This window comes from Rhinolophus hipposideros (genome assembly GCF_964194185.1).
Source record: "Rhinolophus hipposideros genome assembly, chromosome: 9".
Classification (NCBI taxonomy): Eukaryota; Metazoa; Chordata; class Mammalia; order Chiroptera; family Rhinolophidae; genus Rhinolophus; species Rhinolophus hipposideros.
The window spans coordinates 38433585-38447721 of NC_138055.1; the positions used below are offsets into that span (position 1 = coordinate 38433585).

Here is a 14137-nt window from a genome sequence, read left to right on the forward strand (position 1 = left end):
TAAATTCTTTTTGTATAAAAATCTGAGATTCTTAATGTATTTTCAGGCTATTTTAATACAGCTACTGTAAAAATTTTGGTTAAGCCATCAATTGTTTTAAAAAGAATAACTTTCAAGTTATTTTTGTGAAAATGATATTCTTTATCAATATTGTCCTGGGCTAATTTTTAAATAGAGCATCAATTATTGATCATTGGCAGTTAACATAGTTAGCCTGATGGAGCTGATGGTCCTGTCAGCTTTAGTCAAAGAGCAGCTCATGTAGACAGTAAAAATCATTTCAGGTCATTAGGAGCTCAGAGTAGCATTTATAATTAAAGACTTAAAAAGAATTAGGTTGATTGGATATAATTTCACATTTATTTCTCTCTCAAGAATTATAGAAAAGCTGTTTCATGTAGTTTGATATTTTATCCTGCTTTTTTGTAGAATGGAAGATGGTGAACAACAAGTAAAAATGAAGTCCTTCAGGTACTTTGAACTGTTGAGATGGTACCTGGTGGGTGGAAAAGGTCACACACGCACATCTTTAGCCAAAGCAAAAAGTGATGTCGTGATGGAATAGATTTATGAATATTAGGTTTTTCTCATATGTGATGCTGTGAAAGTAGTGATTATCAAGTACCTGTTACCTTTCTCTTCTATCTGCTTGAATAACATTTGGCTCATGTGTCTTTAACTTTTTCTTAGATAGCTGTTTATTAAAAACTTATTTTCTTTAAGCACTAGAGAAAAACTGGTGCTATAAACAAACCAGAATTATTTATGAGAAACATCTGATTATTAGGAATCTGTCATAATAAATTCTTTGTCAATTGTTTCAATATCAACAAATTTTTTTCCTACGTCTGCCAACATAGCCAGATTTTAGTTTTGCTTTTTCTCCATTTATTCTGTTTTATTGATATGACTCTACAGAACACTGACATGGTTCAAAGTGACAGTAACAGTATATAGAATTAAGAGCCAGGGCCCTGATAAATTATGTTAATCAGAGAACTAGCCTCTGGATAAATATGTCTTTTCTTCATAAAATCCTCCAGAAATTTTTTCAGGTGTACCTCCTTCAGGTACAGTACCTGATTCAAAAACTGGCTATTTCTCCTTCCTCTGAGATTCCTGGCTCCCGCCATCATCCTTTATTGTTCTCTGCACTGGCCTTGCTCTCACCTCCCTTCAAGCCCTAGTTCTGAGAGAGAGCACGCCTTCTTTTGGGGTACTTTCCTGGAATCCGGCATTTCCGTCCATTGCTACTGTCTATTTTAATGGGTAACACTGGTAGAAAGAAGAGGTGATCATTCTAGCAAGAGGATAATTGTAACATTTTTAATAATAAAATTTAATCTAAAAATTGGTCATGAATAGAACGAGGTGTGAATAAATAACGAAAGTTGATATAAATACACATGTAATTTGAATTCTGTCCAGTTTACCTAAAAGTACATATTTTGTTCCAGGAGTGGCATGGCCCAGGGGTGAATGGGGTGGGGTGGGGGAGTATGAGCTCTATCAGCCCCATTAGTGCTCTTTCCCCACTTCTACGTAGAAAAATTACATTTTCTTTCATCTAATTTAAAGTTGCTATAAAAACAGATCAAGGGCCGGCCCGGTGGCGCAGGCGGTTAGAGCTCCGTGCTCCTAACTCCGAAGGCTGCGGGTTCGATTCCCACATGGGCCAGTGGGCTCTCAACAAAAAAAAAAAAAAAAAAACAGATCAAGGTAATCTCTTACTTATCCTCTTTCCCATCAGATTTTTCCCCCTAAATTATTTTTATATAGAAAGTATGGAGTTGCCATGATCTTAGTGTTGTAGGAGACAACAGACAAATGTTTACAGTGAAGTGTGAAGAGTGACATAGCCTAATTCTAGAAATTTAAGATGCACATTTTCCCCCTACATGTTATCATCTGAGAAAATGTCTTATCAATGACATCTTCCTATTATTTGGCATCTCCCTGTGATGCATTAAATAATAATGTATCTTAGATTTGGTGAAATATGGTAGTTGCATAAAAGGTACTGAGGTAGCCGAGAGAGAGAAGTGATTGATCATGAAGTTGTCAAAGAAAGCTTCTCAGAAGAATAACTGAGCTGAGTTTTGAAGAAGGAGTAGGATTTTCCACAAACGTAGAAGGGAAAGACTTTCTAAGCCTAATAAAGAGCAGGACATAGAGGAGACGTCAGACAACATGGCATATTTGAGGACTAGGAAGTCCCTTGGCATCGCTGCTGGATAACATTTGGAGCTGTAGGGAAAAGACATGGAGAGGTGAAACTGGAGATGAAGGGATGAAGCAGGTCCTGGAGAAACTTGGGATGTCGTTAGGGAATTTGGTCACTCCTCTTTGGCAGTAGAAATGCACGTTGGCAGTTTTATGCAGTGGTATTAGATGATTTGGTTTTAGAATGATAGTTCTAAAAGTATTGGGCAGGATAGACAAGAAGGGGAAGACATTAGAAGAAGGAACATTAGTTTAAAGGGCTTTTGGGGGTGGTGCAATGAGCTATCTATCATGAGGGCCTGAATTAAGGCAGTGACAGAGTGAGAAAGCATATTTAAGAAATATTTTAAGAACTGGACTCTATAGGAATTTGTGATTATTTGGCACTTCAGGGTGAAGAAGGGGAATGGTCTAGAATGAGTCTAGTGGTGTCACCAAAATAAACCCTATAGAAGGAAGAGTAAATCAGGGCTAGTGGAGAAAGCAGAATTTAAATGGGGTAAATTGCAGACCAGCACTCAGTTTGGGAATTCTTGAGTTTTAGGGTATTGAGTATTTGGGAATCAGTTAGGCACATAATTCCAGTTCCAAAAATCAGGAACTGGGTAATGTATAGGGATTTAGTAGTAAGTAGCTTATGAGTAGTTGTAAAGTCTTGTGAGGGAATGATATCTCTTAGGGTGAAGATATAGGGTGAGGAAAGAGTGGTGCCAAGTAAGGCATCTTGGGGGGCATCACTGGTATTTAAGGATAAAGGAAGAGTCAAGTAAAGAGATGAAGGGGACTGAGCTGAGCAGGGAGAATGGAGGAAAAGGAGAGATCACAGAAGCCAGGCAAAGTAGGAGGAATGTCACCAGTGTCCAATTCAAGGCAGGGATCAGCAAGGGACTGCATAAGATAACGATGACCCTTGCTGGAATAGTTTTAGTGGAGCGGGGATTGTGGAAGATGGAGCCCGATAGATGGAAAGTGCCAGGGGAATGAAAGATAGAGTGGAGACTGCCTTGTCTCAGGAAGCTGGCTGAGAAGGGAAGACAGTAGACAAGGAAAAAAAAAAAAATCCTAGAATTAGGGAAAGGATTTTTTTTCTTTATTTTTTCAAAGGGAAGAGACTTACACGTTTATAGACCCATGGGAAGGAGCTGTGAAAGAGAATGAGATTAGGATGCTAAGAACTGGTTAAGCAAATACCAGAGAGGAGTTAGCTTTGACTAGAAGGCTACCCATCTCTTCTTCTAAGACTGAAGGGAAGTACAAAAAAACCACCCACCATGGCTCTCAGACAGATGTCTTAGCTCTTGAAAGTTTCAGGAAACAAGGTAGGGAAGGAAGGAGCAAGGGTAGTGAGTGGCGGTAAAAGCGCTGTGAAGTTTACAAGTGCCATTTCTGTTCCCAGCAGCTCCTTTCTCTTCCCTGACTAGCAACTGCAGGGCCAAAGGTGGGAAGAAGAACAAGCGGCCTGTGTTTGCTGCGCTCCGTGCGTGCTTCAGCTAGTTTGGGTTACTCTGGATCTGCTGAATGTGAAATACAAAGGAGGTTCTTTTTCCTTTGTAGAGAAGCTCATAGCCAAACTGAAAAACGGAGGAGATTGAAAATGAATAACCTGATTGAAGAGCTGTCAGCAATGATCCCTCAGTGCAAGCCCATGGCCCGAAAACGGGACAAACTTACGGTTTTAAGAATGGCCGTTCAACACTTGAAATCTTTAAAAGGTGAGTTTAAAAATGGCCTTCACACTTAGATTTGTGAAGCCTTCACAGTAATTGAGGTCTCTGATTGGTTTGTTGTTACTGGCTATTGAGATGCTATGCAAATGTGTCTTTCAGCTTTAGAGGTGTTAATTTGATGCTCATCCATATTCTGTATGTGAAGAGAATGCTAATTTGGATGGTGGAAAACTTGGATCTCCTAAAAGCTTTATCTTAAAGCTTACTGTGTGTGAACTTGAAAAGTCTTTACATTTCTATGTTTTCCCATGTATAATATGAAGATAATAATGCCTGCCATATATGCCTCTCAGTATTTTAGGAGTTCTGGGATGTAGTATTAGTTATTATAATTTTAAGTTATTGTCAGATTTTCATTCTTAGAAAAGAAAATCTACTTAAATTCAGCCAATTTCTCTTAAAACTGCTTTCAGATATATAGGATTTAAAATGCTTTCAGATTTAAAATGCATTACACCTTACTATTATTCTAAGGTATTCTCAAGGTATTACTCATTGGGTGAAGGAGATCCTTAACCATTGCTTCTTTGGGTATGCATGGGCTAGTCATTCCTGACCTTAGCAGTTCCCCAACTTAATCTTGAATTTTAAAGCAAAGTGTATATGCGTGTAAATGTATAGTCAAAATCTCATCTGCTTTGGGAGTAGCTCCATTCCAACTTGGGGGCCAGTATCATGGAAATAGAACTGAGTTTTAGATATATGAATGTTAATGACACAAATTTATGTTGAGAAGACCAGAAGACCTGGCAGAGGAATGAGCTACAGACCACAGAGGAGACTCGGAAAGTTCAGATTGGTAAAGATCTAAAAGATTATAGTGAAATTTGACTCAAAGAGTGTAAAAAAGGAATAGGCAAAGGATAACCACGTATCTTACTTAGATCTTTGTCCTATACTGCATGCTAGGAAAAGGAAAATCTGTTTCAGGGAAAAGGAAGTTATATGGTCAGAATGCAAGGACTGGGCCAAATTGAGTTAGTGGCTTAGAAGAGAGGAGTGTTGACCTGGTGCAAATTGGAGCCTAGACAAAGAGGCTCTTATTTCATAATGAACAGCAACAACAACAACAACAAAAATCCTGCGAAATCTGTTCACATTGAAAGAAGTGGTGGAGAGGGGAGCATATACAAATTAAGAAGTAAAACTACAGATAGCTACTAAAGGCCTATTTAATAGTAACTTGTGCAAGTTGTAAAAATCGATACCTTAAATCATCTTCCTTTGATCTCCACATATGGTAGAAAAATGGCACATACACTCCAGCGGACTATGTGCAGATCTGGAGAGGAGGTAATCGTGAAAAGAAAATACTGTACGGCTCTTGATTCCTTCAATGCCATGCAGAGCAGTGCAAGTGTTCGGATACTGCCTGGCAGGCTTCCTGTTGGGAGCATAATTGGCAGTCTTAGTTTCATAAGTCTGTTGTGAAATGAGATAAGTAAGATTCTCTTTTGCCTACATCTGAGTCTTGCATAAGTTGCATGCAATATTTCCCTTAAATCTTTCAGCAGGGAACATTTGCAGGATCAGCTGAGGTCATTTGATTGCAAATCTAAAATTACCCAAGAATTTTCACATTTGCAATGTCCTGAGGGAGGAGGACCTAAGGGAGAAGCCTTGAATCAATCAACTAATTCAACAAACACAACTGAGCATCAACTAGACGCCTGTTCAGTGCTGGGGATATAAAAATGAATGAGGCTAGATCTCTGTTCTCTGCGGATTCATGGCTGGACAAGAGAGATATACGCATGAAGAGATCAGTAAAACCTAGTGGAGAAATATTACAGTGGAAGTATGAGTGTCAGGAGAATAGGGAGGAGACACTGACTAAATCCAGAGGGAATTTCTTGGAGCAGAGCGTCAATTTTGCCATTGGACCTTCTAAACCAAAGTGAGGTGGTCAAGTACTCGTCACACATCCTAACCAGACCCTTTAGTTAGTGCTACCACAAGTGAGATGACTTAAAGCGGTTGGGTCTGCATCTCAGTGCACGGGTCAGCACGTACCCCCAACTTGGCTGACATCACACACACTGGATCATCAGAGGGTACATAATTGCTTTACAGACAGAAGGGTGGTGAAATGATTTTTTTTTACTACACTCTGCAGCAGTGCTTCTCAAACTATCTGGGGGAAGGGCAAGTAACACACGCCCCCATCTGTTGTAAAATATAACACAGGTGATTACTGGGAGCATGATCGTGGGCTGGGATGCCACATTACATTTCTATAATAATATGTCTAAATGCTTATTCTTAATTTCTGTACTCATCTCACCACAGTTGGCTGTTGACACTGGTCTGCAGACCACAACTGGAGTAGCCCTGCTCTGTGGCATGCGCTTTCAGAGAAGCTGTGTGCATTCAGTGTGTGTGGTCTTACTCCTGGGGACAGTAGGCGCAGTGGTGTGTGCATATGGGTCCTGGAAGGAAACCTCCTGGGTCCATCCTGCCTCCCTGACTTAATAGCTATGTGACTTACTCAAGTTGTTTCACATTCTAATCCTCAACTTCCATATCCATAAAATAGGAATAATGAATTTGCCTCATAGGATTGTTGTTAAGAGTAAAGAATAGTGCTTCTAAAGGGTGAGCACAGTGTTTATGTATGATGGAAGTGGCGGTAAGCGTAAGAGGATCAGGAGCCATACTTGTTATTGTCATTTTGATCATTATCATTATGATCATTGTCATCGTTATTGTCATATTGTCATTTTTTTTAACCTGATGAATATTGGAACAAAAGTAAGTGATCATGTTTCCTCATTTGTTTTTGCCATCAGAAATCAGAGAGTCAAATTTGTTCACCCTTTTTGGCAGGTGTACAGCAAAGCACAGCATGTATTTTCTCACCTCAATCTAGCTTCAGTTCAACACTTACTGCCCTCCTTTTCTCCTTAGTTGGCTACACTGGCTCACCTAGTCAGGGCTCCCCAATTCTGGCTGGTTTACACTCAGTATTTCCCTGGCATCCTTGTGACAACCTTGCTCAAGGCCCAGACCTGGAAGTGTCACTGCCTTGCTCAGATTGATTTTTTTCTGTCTGCTGGCCTGGCCCTCAGAGTCTGCATCTTCCAGGCCACCCTCTATCAACTTCCTCCTACCAGGCTGCTGTGTAGTAGGAGTAATAGTAGTAGTTGTAGTAGTAGCAGCAGCAGCAATAAATAATAAGAAGAAGCATCTGTGTGGTAATAATAATACTCATATACTGTGTAGTAGGAGTAATAATAACAAGAAGAAATCATTCCGGGGAATTGTTTGAGGCCTACCTGGAAGGTAGTCTCCAAAAGAGGATTTTCTTTTGCCTATGCCAGGATCTTAGGGGTGTTACCAGTCTGAGAAAACTTTATCAAATTATACCACGAGGTGTTTTTAATTTTCTGGTTTTGGTTTTTTCCCCACCACTTAGGTAATTGGTGGATTTGGGCTGCAAATCCATTCAAGAGCCAATATGTGGTTAAAATGTCTCGGGGTGTTACCCTACTTTCTCTTGCAAATGCAACTTTCCTGGCAGTTCTCAAGAGGAGCGAATTGCCATTAGGGACGTTGGGAAGCATAAAGGAGGGAAAATGGATTTACCTGAGAATCACCCTTGCCCAAAGGAATCTGGGAACAGCACACCTTGGCCTGTGTAGCGGTCCCCTGCACCCCCTTGTGGCCGTGAAGGGCTTTCCTGGATCAGGGGTGGTGGATGCCCTCAAGGCATCCTAGTTTAGATCTGATGAATCCTTATCATTTTTGCCAGCTCTTCAGTAGCTTTTAGAGACTTTCATTTTAATACAATAAGCTCTGTGTTAAGGGCTTAAAATGAGTCATTTCATTTTTATACCTTATACATTTTTGTCTATTATCAGAACGGAAGTCTTCATGTGATCTTTAAAGAGTCATATGGAAAATCCTATGAATCCATGAAGAATCGCCTCCATTCAGGGTAATTCATAGGATCAATTTTAATAAGCTAAGAAACTATAAAAATTACTGGATTCTTGAATATTGTTGCATGTTATAATATAGATAATATATTGCATTTTGTTATTTTTTTTGTAGAGAGCTCTTACTGTCTGCACATTTGAACATAAATGAATAAGTAGTTTCAAGAATTTATAATCTAAAAGCAGGAAATTTTAATCTAGCAATGACAGAGAAAGAGAACGATTACAGAAGAGGTCTTAGGATATGCTAACAGAGAAAATACCATCGCTATCACTATCTCACCAGTAGCAGCAGCAGCATAGCTAATGTTCATTTAGCACTTACTACATTTTCATCCCTACTGAATTTTCAGTAACTTTTTGACTTATTTTTAGGTACGACAAATTTTTATGCAGGAGATAATTATCGACCTTCATTTATTCAGGATGAGCTCAAACACTTAATCCTTAAGGTAAGTAAAGAGATATATTTGTCTAAGTTGTATTTGCCCTTGCAATTTTATTTGAATGGGAGGCAGATTTGTTTCAGTTTGCTTCTTGTTGTAAATGTACAGGACTCTATTACACCAAGTTTATTTTAGCGTCAAAATTTAAGTTAGCAAGTAATCATGTCTTATTAGTTTTAGCTAATGAAAATAGAGGCAGAGGATAGGCACTTTCTAAAAAAAAAAAAATGGAGCAAGAATTGAATGCTAAGCTCTTACACTGCCAAATGCACCCACCTCCCATACCGGAGGATCTATTCCCCACTATTACCACTTCCTTCAAAGCCATCTACTTTACTATATTCTTGTAGGATCCTGTTCTCTGCCCATTAGCCAATCACTGCTTCCTTAATGAGTTGTTAGGCAATGTTTTGACATTTCTGTGCTCATCAAGTCATATGCATGGGTTTCCAGGTTCACTGGTCTAGAGATTGATTTGACATGGAAAATGTGACCATGTCATTGACTCATCCTGCCCCCAGGAGGTACTAAATGTCTTGATCTTGTGCTATGCCTACTGGGCTTTAAGCCAAAGTATGACCAATCAGAAAGATTCTTCATATGTATTTCTGTCCATTTTTCTTTTAACTTTTTTGAAAAGCCCCTCTTTTATTTGAACAGCCGAATTTAAATATATTCCTGATAGGAATATAAAGGATTGTTTTGCAGACAACAAAAGATTTTTAAAGATAGTGAAATGTACAGTATGCTTTGGAAGCTTGCTCGCCAATCTTGAACTGTTTTTTCAGCCATAACTTAACATAGCCTCAGTTATGCCCCTTATAGAAGGTACCTGTCAATTTCACCTCATGTTTGTTTCCAATTAGTAAATATTAGTTCAAGAAATGTCAAGTAAGGGAGCCAGACTCATCCTGTGTCCATACATACCATTTCCATATAGTTTGCTTCACAGGGGATTTACTCTATAGATCTTATGGGAGTAGCTGATTAAAATTTTTTAAATTTAGTTTTGAATGATATCATTATCGAGCGATTGCTTATCGTTATTCAAAAAAGTGTACAAAGGTGTACAGCAAAATATTTTCATCCCTTCCTCATCCCAGTCTGTACATCTTTCCATCTCAACATATCCATAGTCTGTCATTGTTATTGGTGTGTTTTGATATCTTCACATAGTCTCTGTATGCAGTAGCGTAGAATTTGGTGTAGGTGATTTTTATATTAAAAAATATTTCAAGTGAATGTTCCGTGGCTGAACTTTCCATGTCAAAAACATTAGTTTAGACTGGAGTCCAATTCAATGTTCTTTTAAAATCTTTTTTACACATCTCTTAAGAAAATTTCTTAAAATTAATTTTGCTAGATTTATGACCACTCTTTTAGTTTTATTGCTACAGTAATTTCCTCAGCATATGAATATGTATGTATGAGAAAGACAGATGATATTTAAAAATATTTACTTTTATATTTTTAAATCCTAGATTGCAGAAGGCTTCCTATTTGTGATTGGATGTGAAAGAGGAAAAATTCTCTTCGTTTCTAAGTCAGTCTCCAAAATACTTAATTATGATCAGGTATCTAAAACTGAGGATATCTTCCACACTATGTTTAGTTTTTTTTGAACAAACATATTTTGAAACTCTCTTTCTGAACCCTTTCTTCCACTGGGCTGTGGGATTACGTTCACCACAGGGGAGGTGAAAAAATATTTGGAAAGAGTGTAGATTTTCATTACTGACAAGAGTGTTCACTTCCTGACCTTTAGCAACTTATTTCATTTTCCTAAACCTCAGCTTCCTCTTATGTACAAAGTGGAAATGATGATTAGGCCAGTCTCTCAGGATGGAAAGACTGAATAAATTGTTATATTTGAGAGTGTCTGAACAATATTAGTCACCCTTCTCTGTTTCAGCCAACAGACAGCAGTATTACTAATTTTAAGTTATATAATATATGAATGGCATTACAACTTTTCATCTAAGCTCTGGCAACAAACTCTGAAATACATCTTCTATTTAACTAGCCATGTAATTGCTATTCCTCTTCATTACTGAACACCATTTCATTTAAACTAGTTGCTTAAAAACTATAGCACTGAAAGTAATCCAACAGAAAGAATAAACTAGTACCTGTGTTCTCCTTTTTAGAAATCAGATACCCCAAAGATTTTATCTTAAATAATGCCCATTAATTTCAGGCTCTATTTTCCCAAAACTTGAAAATTTGAAGAGATATAAGGTATTCATAGATAAAAAACAAAGAAAGATATTATGAGCCTACATTCAGAAGGAATGAGAACCAAATAAATTATATAGGTAGGTATAGCTGGGGGGCACAAAAGCAGGGCAAGACTTGATTATTCTATCTTCTAATTAGAAATGGAGAACATCACACACACATACACATGCACTAAAATAATTGACAATTCAAAGTAGCACTGCAGCTCCAAATTAGGGACATGGAATCCAGTCCCACTGGGCACTGACTTCGTATTTCAGAGACCATTCAAGAGACTCACTGACTGTTCTGGAGGGTTTTGGGATCCCAATGGTGCAGCGTCTGGTCCCCAGGTTTTCAGATTCTGAAACCTGATTTGCTCTAAAGCAGAGTTCTGGACAGACTTATATTAACCAATTACACGATAGACGGATGTATAAATCAGATTGCTAGGTTTTTTTGTTTGTTTGTTTTTTAGTATGAGATAACTACTGCCATGCAATCCAGGCTCCTTGTACCATCTGGTCTTTTTGTTCTATCTTCTATAGGAATGTCTACTTGGGTAAAAAAGGAGTTCAGAAGGCAGGTGATCACTGTGGGTTAGGGACGACTTCACATGCAAAGTAGAATAAGGAAAACATTTTAAGTTGAGAGAGGGAATCTAAGGTGTCTAGGGAGTAAAAGACAATTGGCTGGATTGAGTTTGTAGAGACGAGGTAATGAATTCTAGGTGATGAAACCCTGGAGCAAAGGTACAGACCTAGGAATGTTCTGCGTATTGGGAGCAGTGGAATGGGAAGTGGGAGGTGTCCCAGGTTAGATTTTGTTTTTCAATAGTATGGCAAATCTCTGAGTCACACCATAAAATCACAGATATTCTGTGACTTCCATATGATACTATAATTACTGTACTTTACGAAGGATAAAGTTTAAAGTAAATCATATGATTTCAAGGTAACATATATGAATGGGGGATATTAACAAGAGTAATCAGAGTAAATAGAATATTGGAGGTTAGCTATTTGTGTGATTTGTGTGTATCCACTATGGTGCTGGGTACGTCTATTTTTTTCTATCTACAAGTATGACTCTACTTTTAACATTAAAATTAACGTCACAGTGTAGTAGCTGTGTCTTTGAGCTTAAGAAAAAGCAACTTTTACGAAATAGTATTTATCATATGTCTGTATAAAGAAATGTAGAAAAATTATGGTACTAATTTTACATGAATGCCTGCTTTATAAATAGGCTAGTTTGACTGGACAAAGCTTATTTGACTTCTTACATCCAAAAGATGTTGCCAAAGTAAAGGAACAACTGTCTTCTGATATTTCACCAAGAGAGAAGCTAATAGATGCCAAAAGTAAGTGCTCATTTTAGTATGCTTACCATTTAATGTAAATGTAATTGTTACTTAAAAGTACAGCTGTACAATGTCAACTATAATTAAAAAAATATATAGTCACAGAATGTACAGTTTAGTGAATGTAGTCAATGGTATTGTAACAGCTATGTACGGTGTCAGATGGGTAGTAGACTTGCTGGGGTTATCACTTTGTGAGGGGTGTAAATATCTAATTATTATGTTGTTTTGTACACCTGAAACTCATAATAAAAATACAGCTGTACAATGTTTTTGAAAAGTTATCTAATTCTGGTTTTATCAAGAGTAGAATTATGTAATAAACTTCACAATCAACCTCAGTTTAAAAAAACAATACAGCTATATAGAGAGTTCCTGTATTCATACACATATAAAAACAAGAACTATATTCATCTAAAGATGCTTTGTTTGAGGAAAATATGATTGCTTCAGAGTCGTTGTGTTTCATATGTTAACAAAATCTTTACGAGAAAGTATCATTTGGGATAAAAAGAATTGCTGGAGTTTTCATTATTCAGTTATATTCTGAGAGAGAATTATTCTCTTACATGGGTTAGGTCTATTCAGTATGAAACACCTTGTATAATTGTCCTTGGGAGGTGTAAGTATTCTTTCTTTTCTCCAAAAATACTTACCATGTCTGAAAATGCTTAGTACCAAGTAATTATTTATAATACAAAAATAATGATGCTTTATGCCATTATTATTATAATTGAGATTTTTTTTTCATTTTTAAATTTTTATTTCATTTCAGTTTTATTATCTTTATCATGTACCCCCGGGGGGGGAAATAAAGAGAAATTGCAAATGTTTATAAGTTATCAAAATGATAGCTTGACAAATACATTTTTTTGGTAGGTTTCACTTCTTGGCATACTGTAAAATGATGTTAATTGCTTTAAATAGCCATTTCTCTTTTTTAATTTTTTTAAAAAAATGCAATAGATGACCAGAAAGTGTTAGATAAATTTCAGTATTATTTGAAAATATTTTTTTCTTCTTTTGTCTCCTTTTACTATGAAAGCTGGTTTGCAAGTTCACAGTAATTTCTACACTGGAAGGACTCGTGTGTGTTCTGGCTCAAGACGATCCTTTTTCTGTCGGATGAAGAGTTGTAAAATCTCTGTGAAAGAAGAGCATGAGTCCTTACTCAACTCAAAGAAGAAAGGTATTATTTCGAAGTGTCAAGTGATTTAAGGCATGGGTATAAAATTAATGTCCAAAATATTTTATGTAAGAAAAAATAAAATATATGGTCAAGGCAAATTATTGAGGCCAAAAGCACTTAAGGAAAGAAGTTGTTTTTAACCAGAGTTATTTAGATTAGCTGATCATATCTTTCAAATTTATCAAGTAATTACATTCTTTATTGCCCAAGATTTTAATGGTGCTGTTGAAATTGCAGTTTGGGGGCTATCAAATGGGGAAAAATTGGAAGATACGGAAACAAAACTTTTATTATGAAATTCCATTACTAGTTATAAAATATAAAAGTTAGGTCTTTTTTAAAAACTGCAATAGTACAAGAGCCTGGCTTGATTAATTTTGCTGAACGTTTCTTTGGTTAAATATTTCTAGGTCTGTTTTCTTATGATTCTTTTATAGACTAGTCTTGGAGATATTTACATTGAAGTGGAAATGCTGGGTCGTATGGTAGTTATGTTTTTACCTTTTTTGAGGAACCTCCACACTGTTTTCCATAGTGGCTGCACCAATTTACAAACCTACCAACAGTGCACAAGGGTTCCCTTTCCTCCACTTCCTTGCCAGCACTGGATATTTGTTGATTTATTGATGATGGCCATTCTGACAGGTGTGAGGTTATATCTCAGTGCAGTTTTGATTTGCATTTCCCTGATGATTAGTGATGGTGAACATCTTTTTATACGTCTATTGGCCATCTGTCTGTCTTCTTTGGAGAAATGTCTATTCAGGTCCTCTGCCCATTTTTAAATTGAATTCTTTGTTTATTTGCTGTTGCGTTGTATGAGTTCCTCATAAATGACGTCTGCTAATTAAGTTCAAAAACTCATCCTAGGAAATAAATATCTGTTGTTTAAGCCACCCAGTCTGTGGTACTTTGTTATGGGAGCTCTAGCTGGCTAAGAGAGCAAACACGTTGGATCATTTTCATTGTACCATAATTCTAATGAGAAGTAAATCTGAAAAGGCTCTGCAGTGGGAACCAAAGGAATCTGGGCC

The 14137-nt window shown here is 37.2% G+C and overlaps 1 protein-coding gene across 1 annotated transcript in view; it reads left to right on the plus strand.

Annotated features, from left to right (window-relative positions):
* BMAL2 (basic helix-loop-helix ARNT like 2) overlaps positions 1-14137 on the plus strand; it is a 64749-nt gene that overhangs the window by 30035 nt on the left and 20577 nt on the right. The window contains exons 3-7 of the mRNA XM_081058199.1: positions 3778-3935; positions 8264-8340; positions 9816-9908; positions 11800-11914; positions 12960-13103. Coding sequence (XP_080914325.1) covers positions 3778-3935; positions 8264-8340; positions 9816-9908; positions 11800-11914; positions 12960-13103 — 587 coding nt within the window. The remainder of the gene's footprint in view (positions 1-3777; positions 3936-8263; positions 8341-9815; positions 9909-11799; positions 11915-12959; positions 13104-14137) is intronic.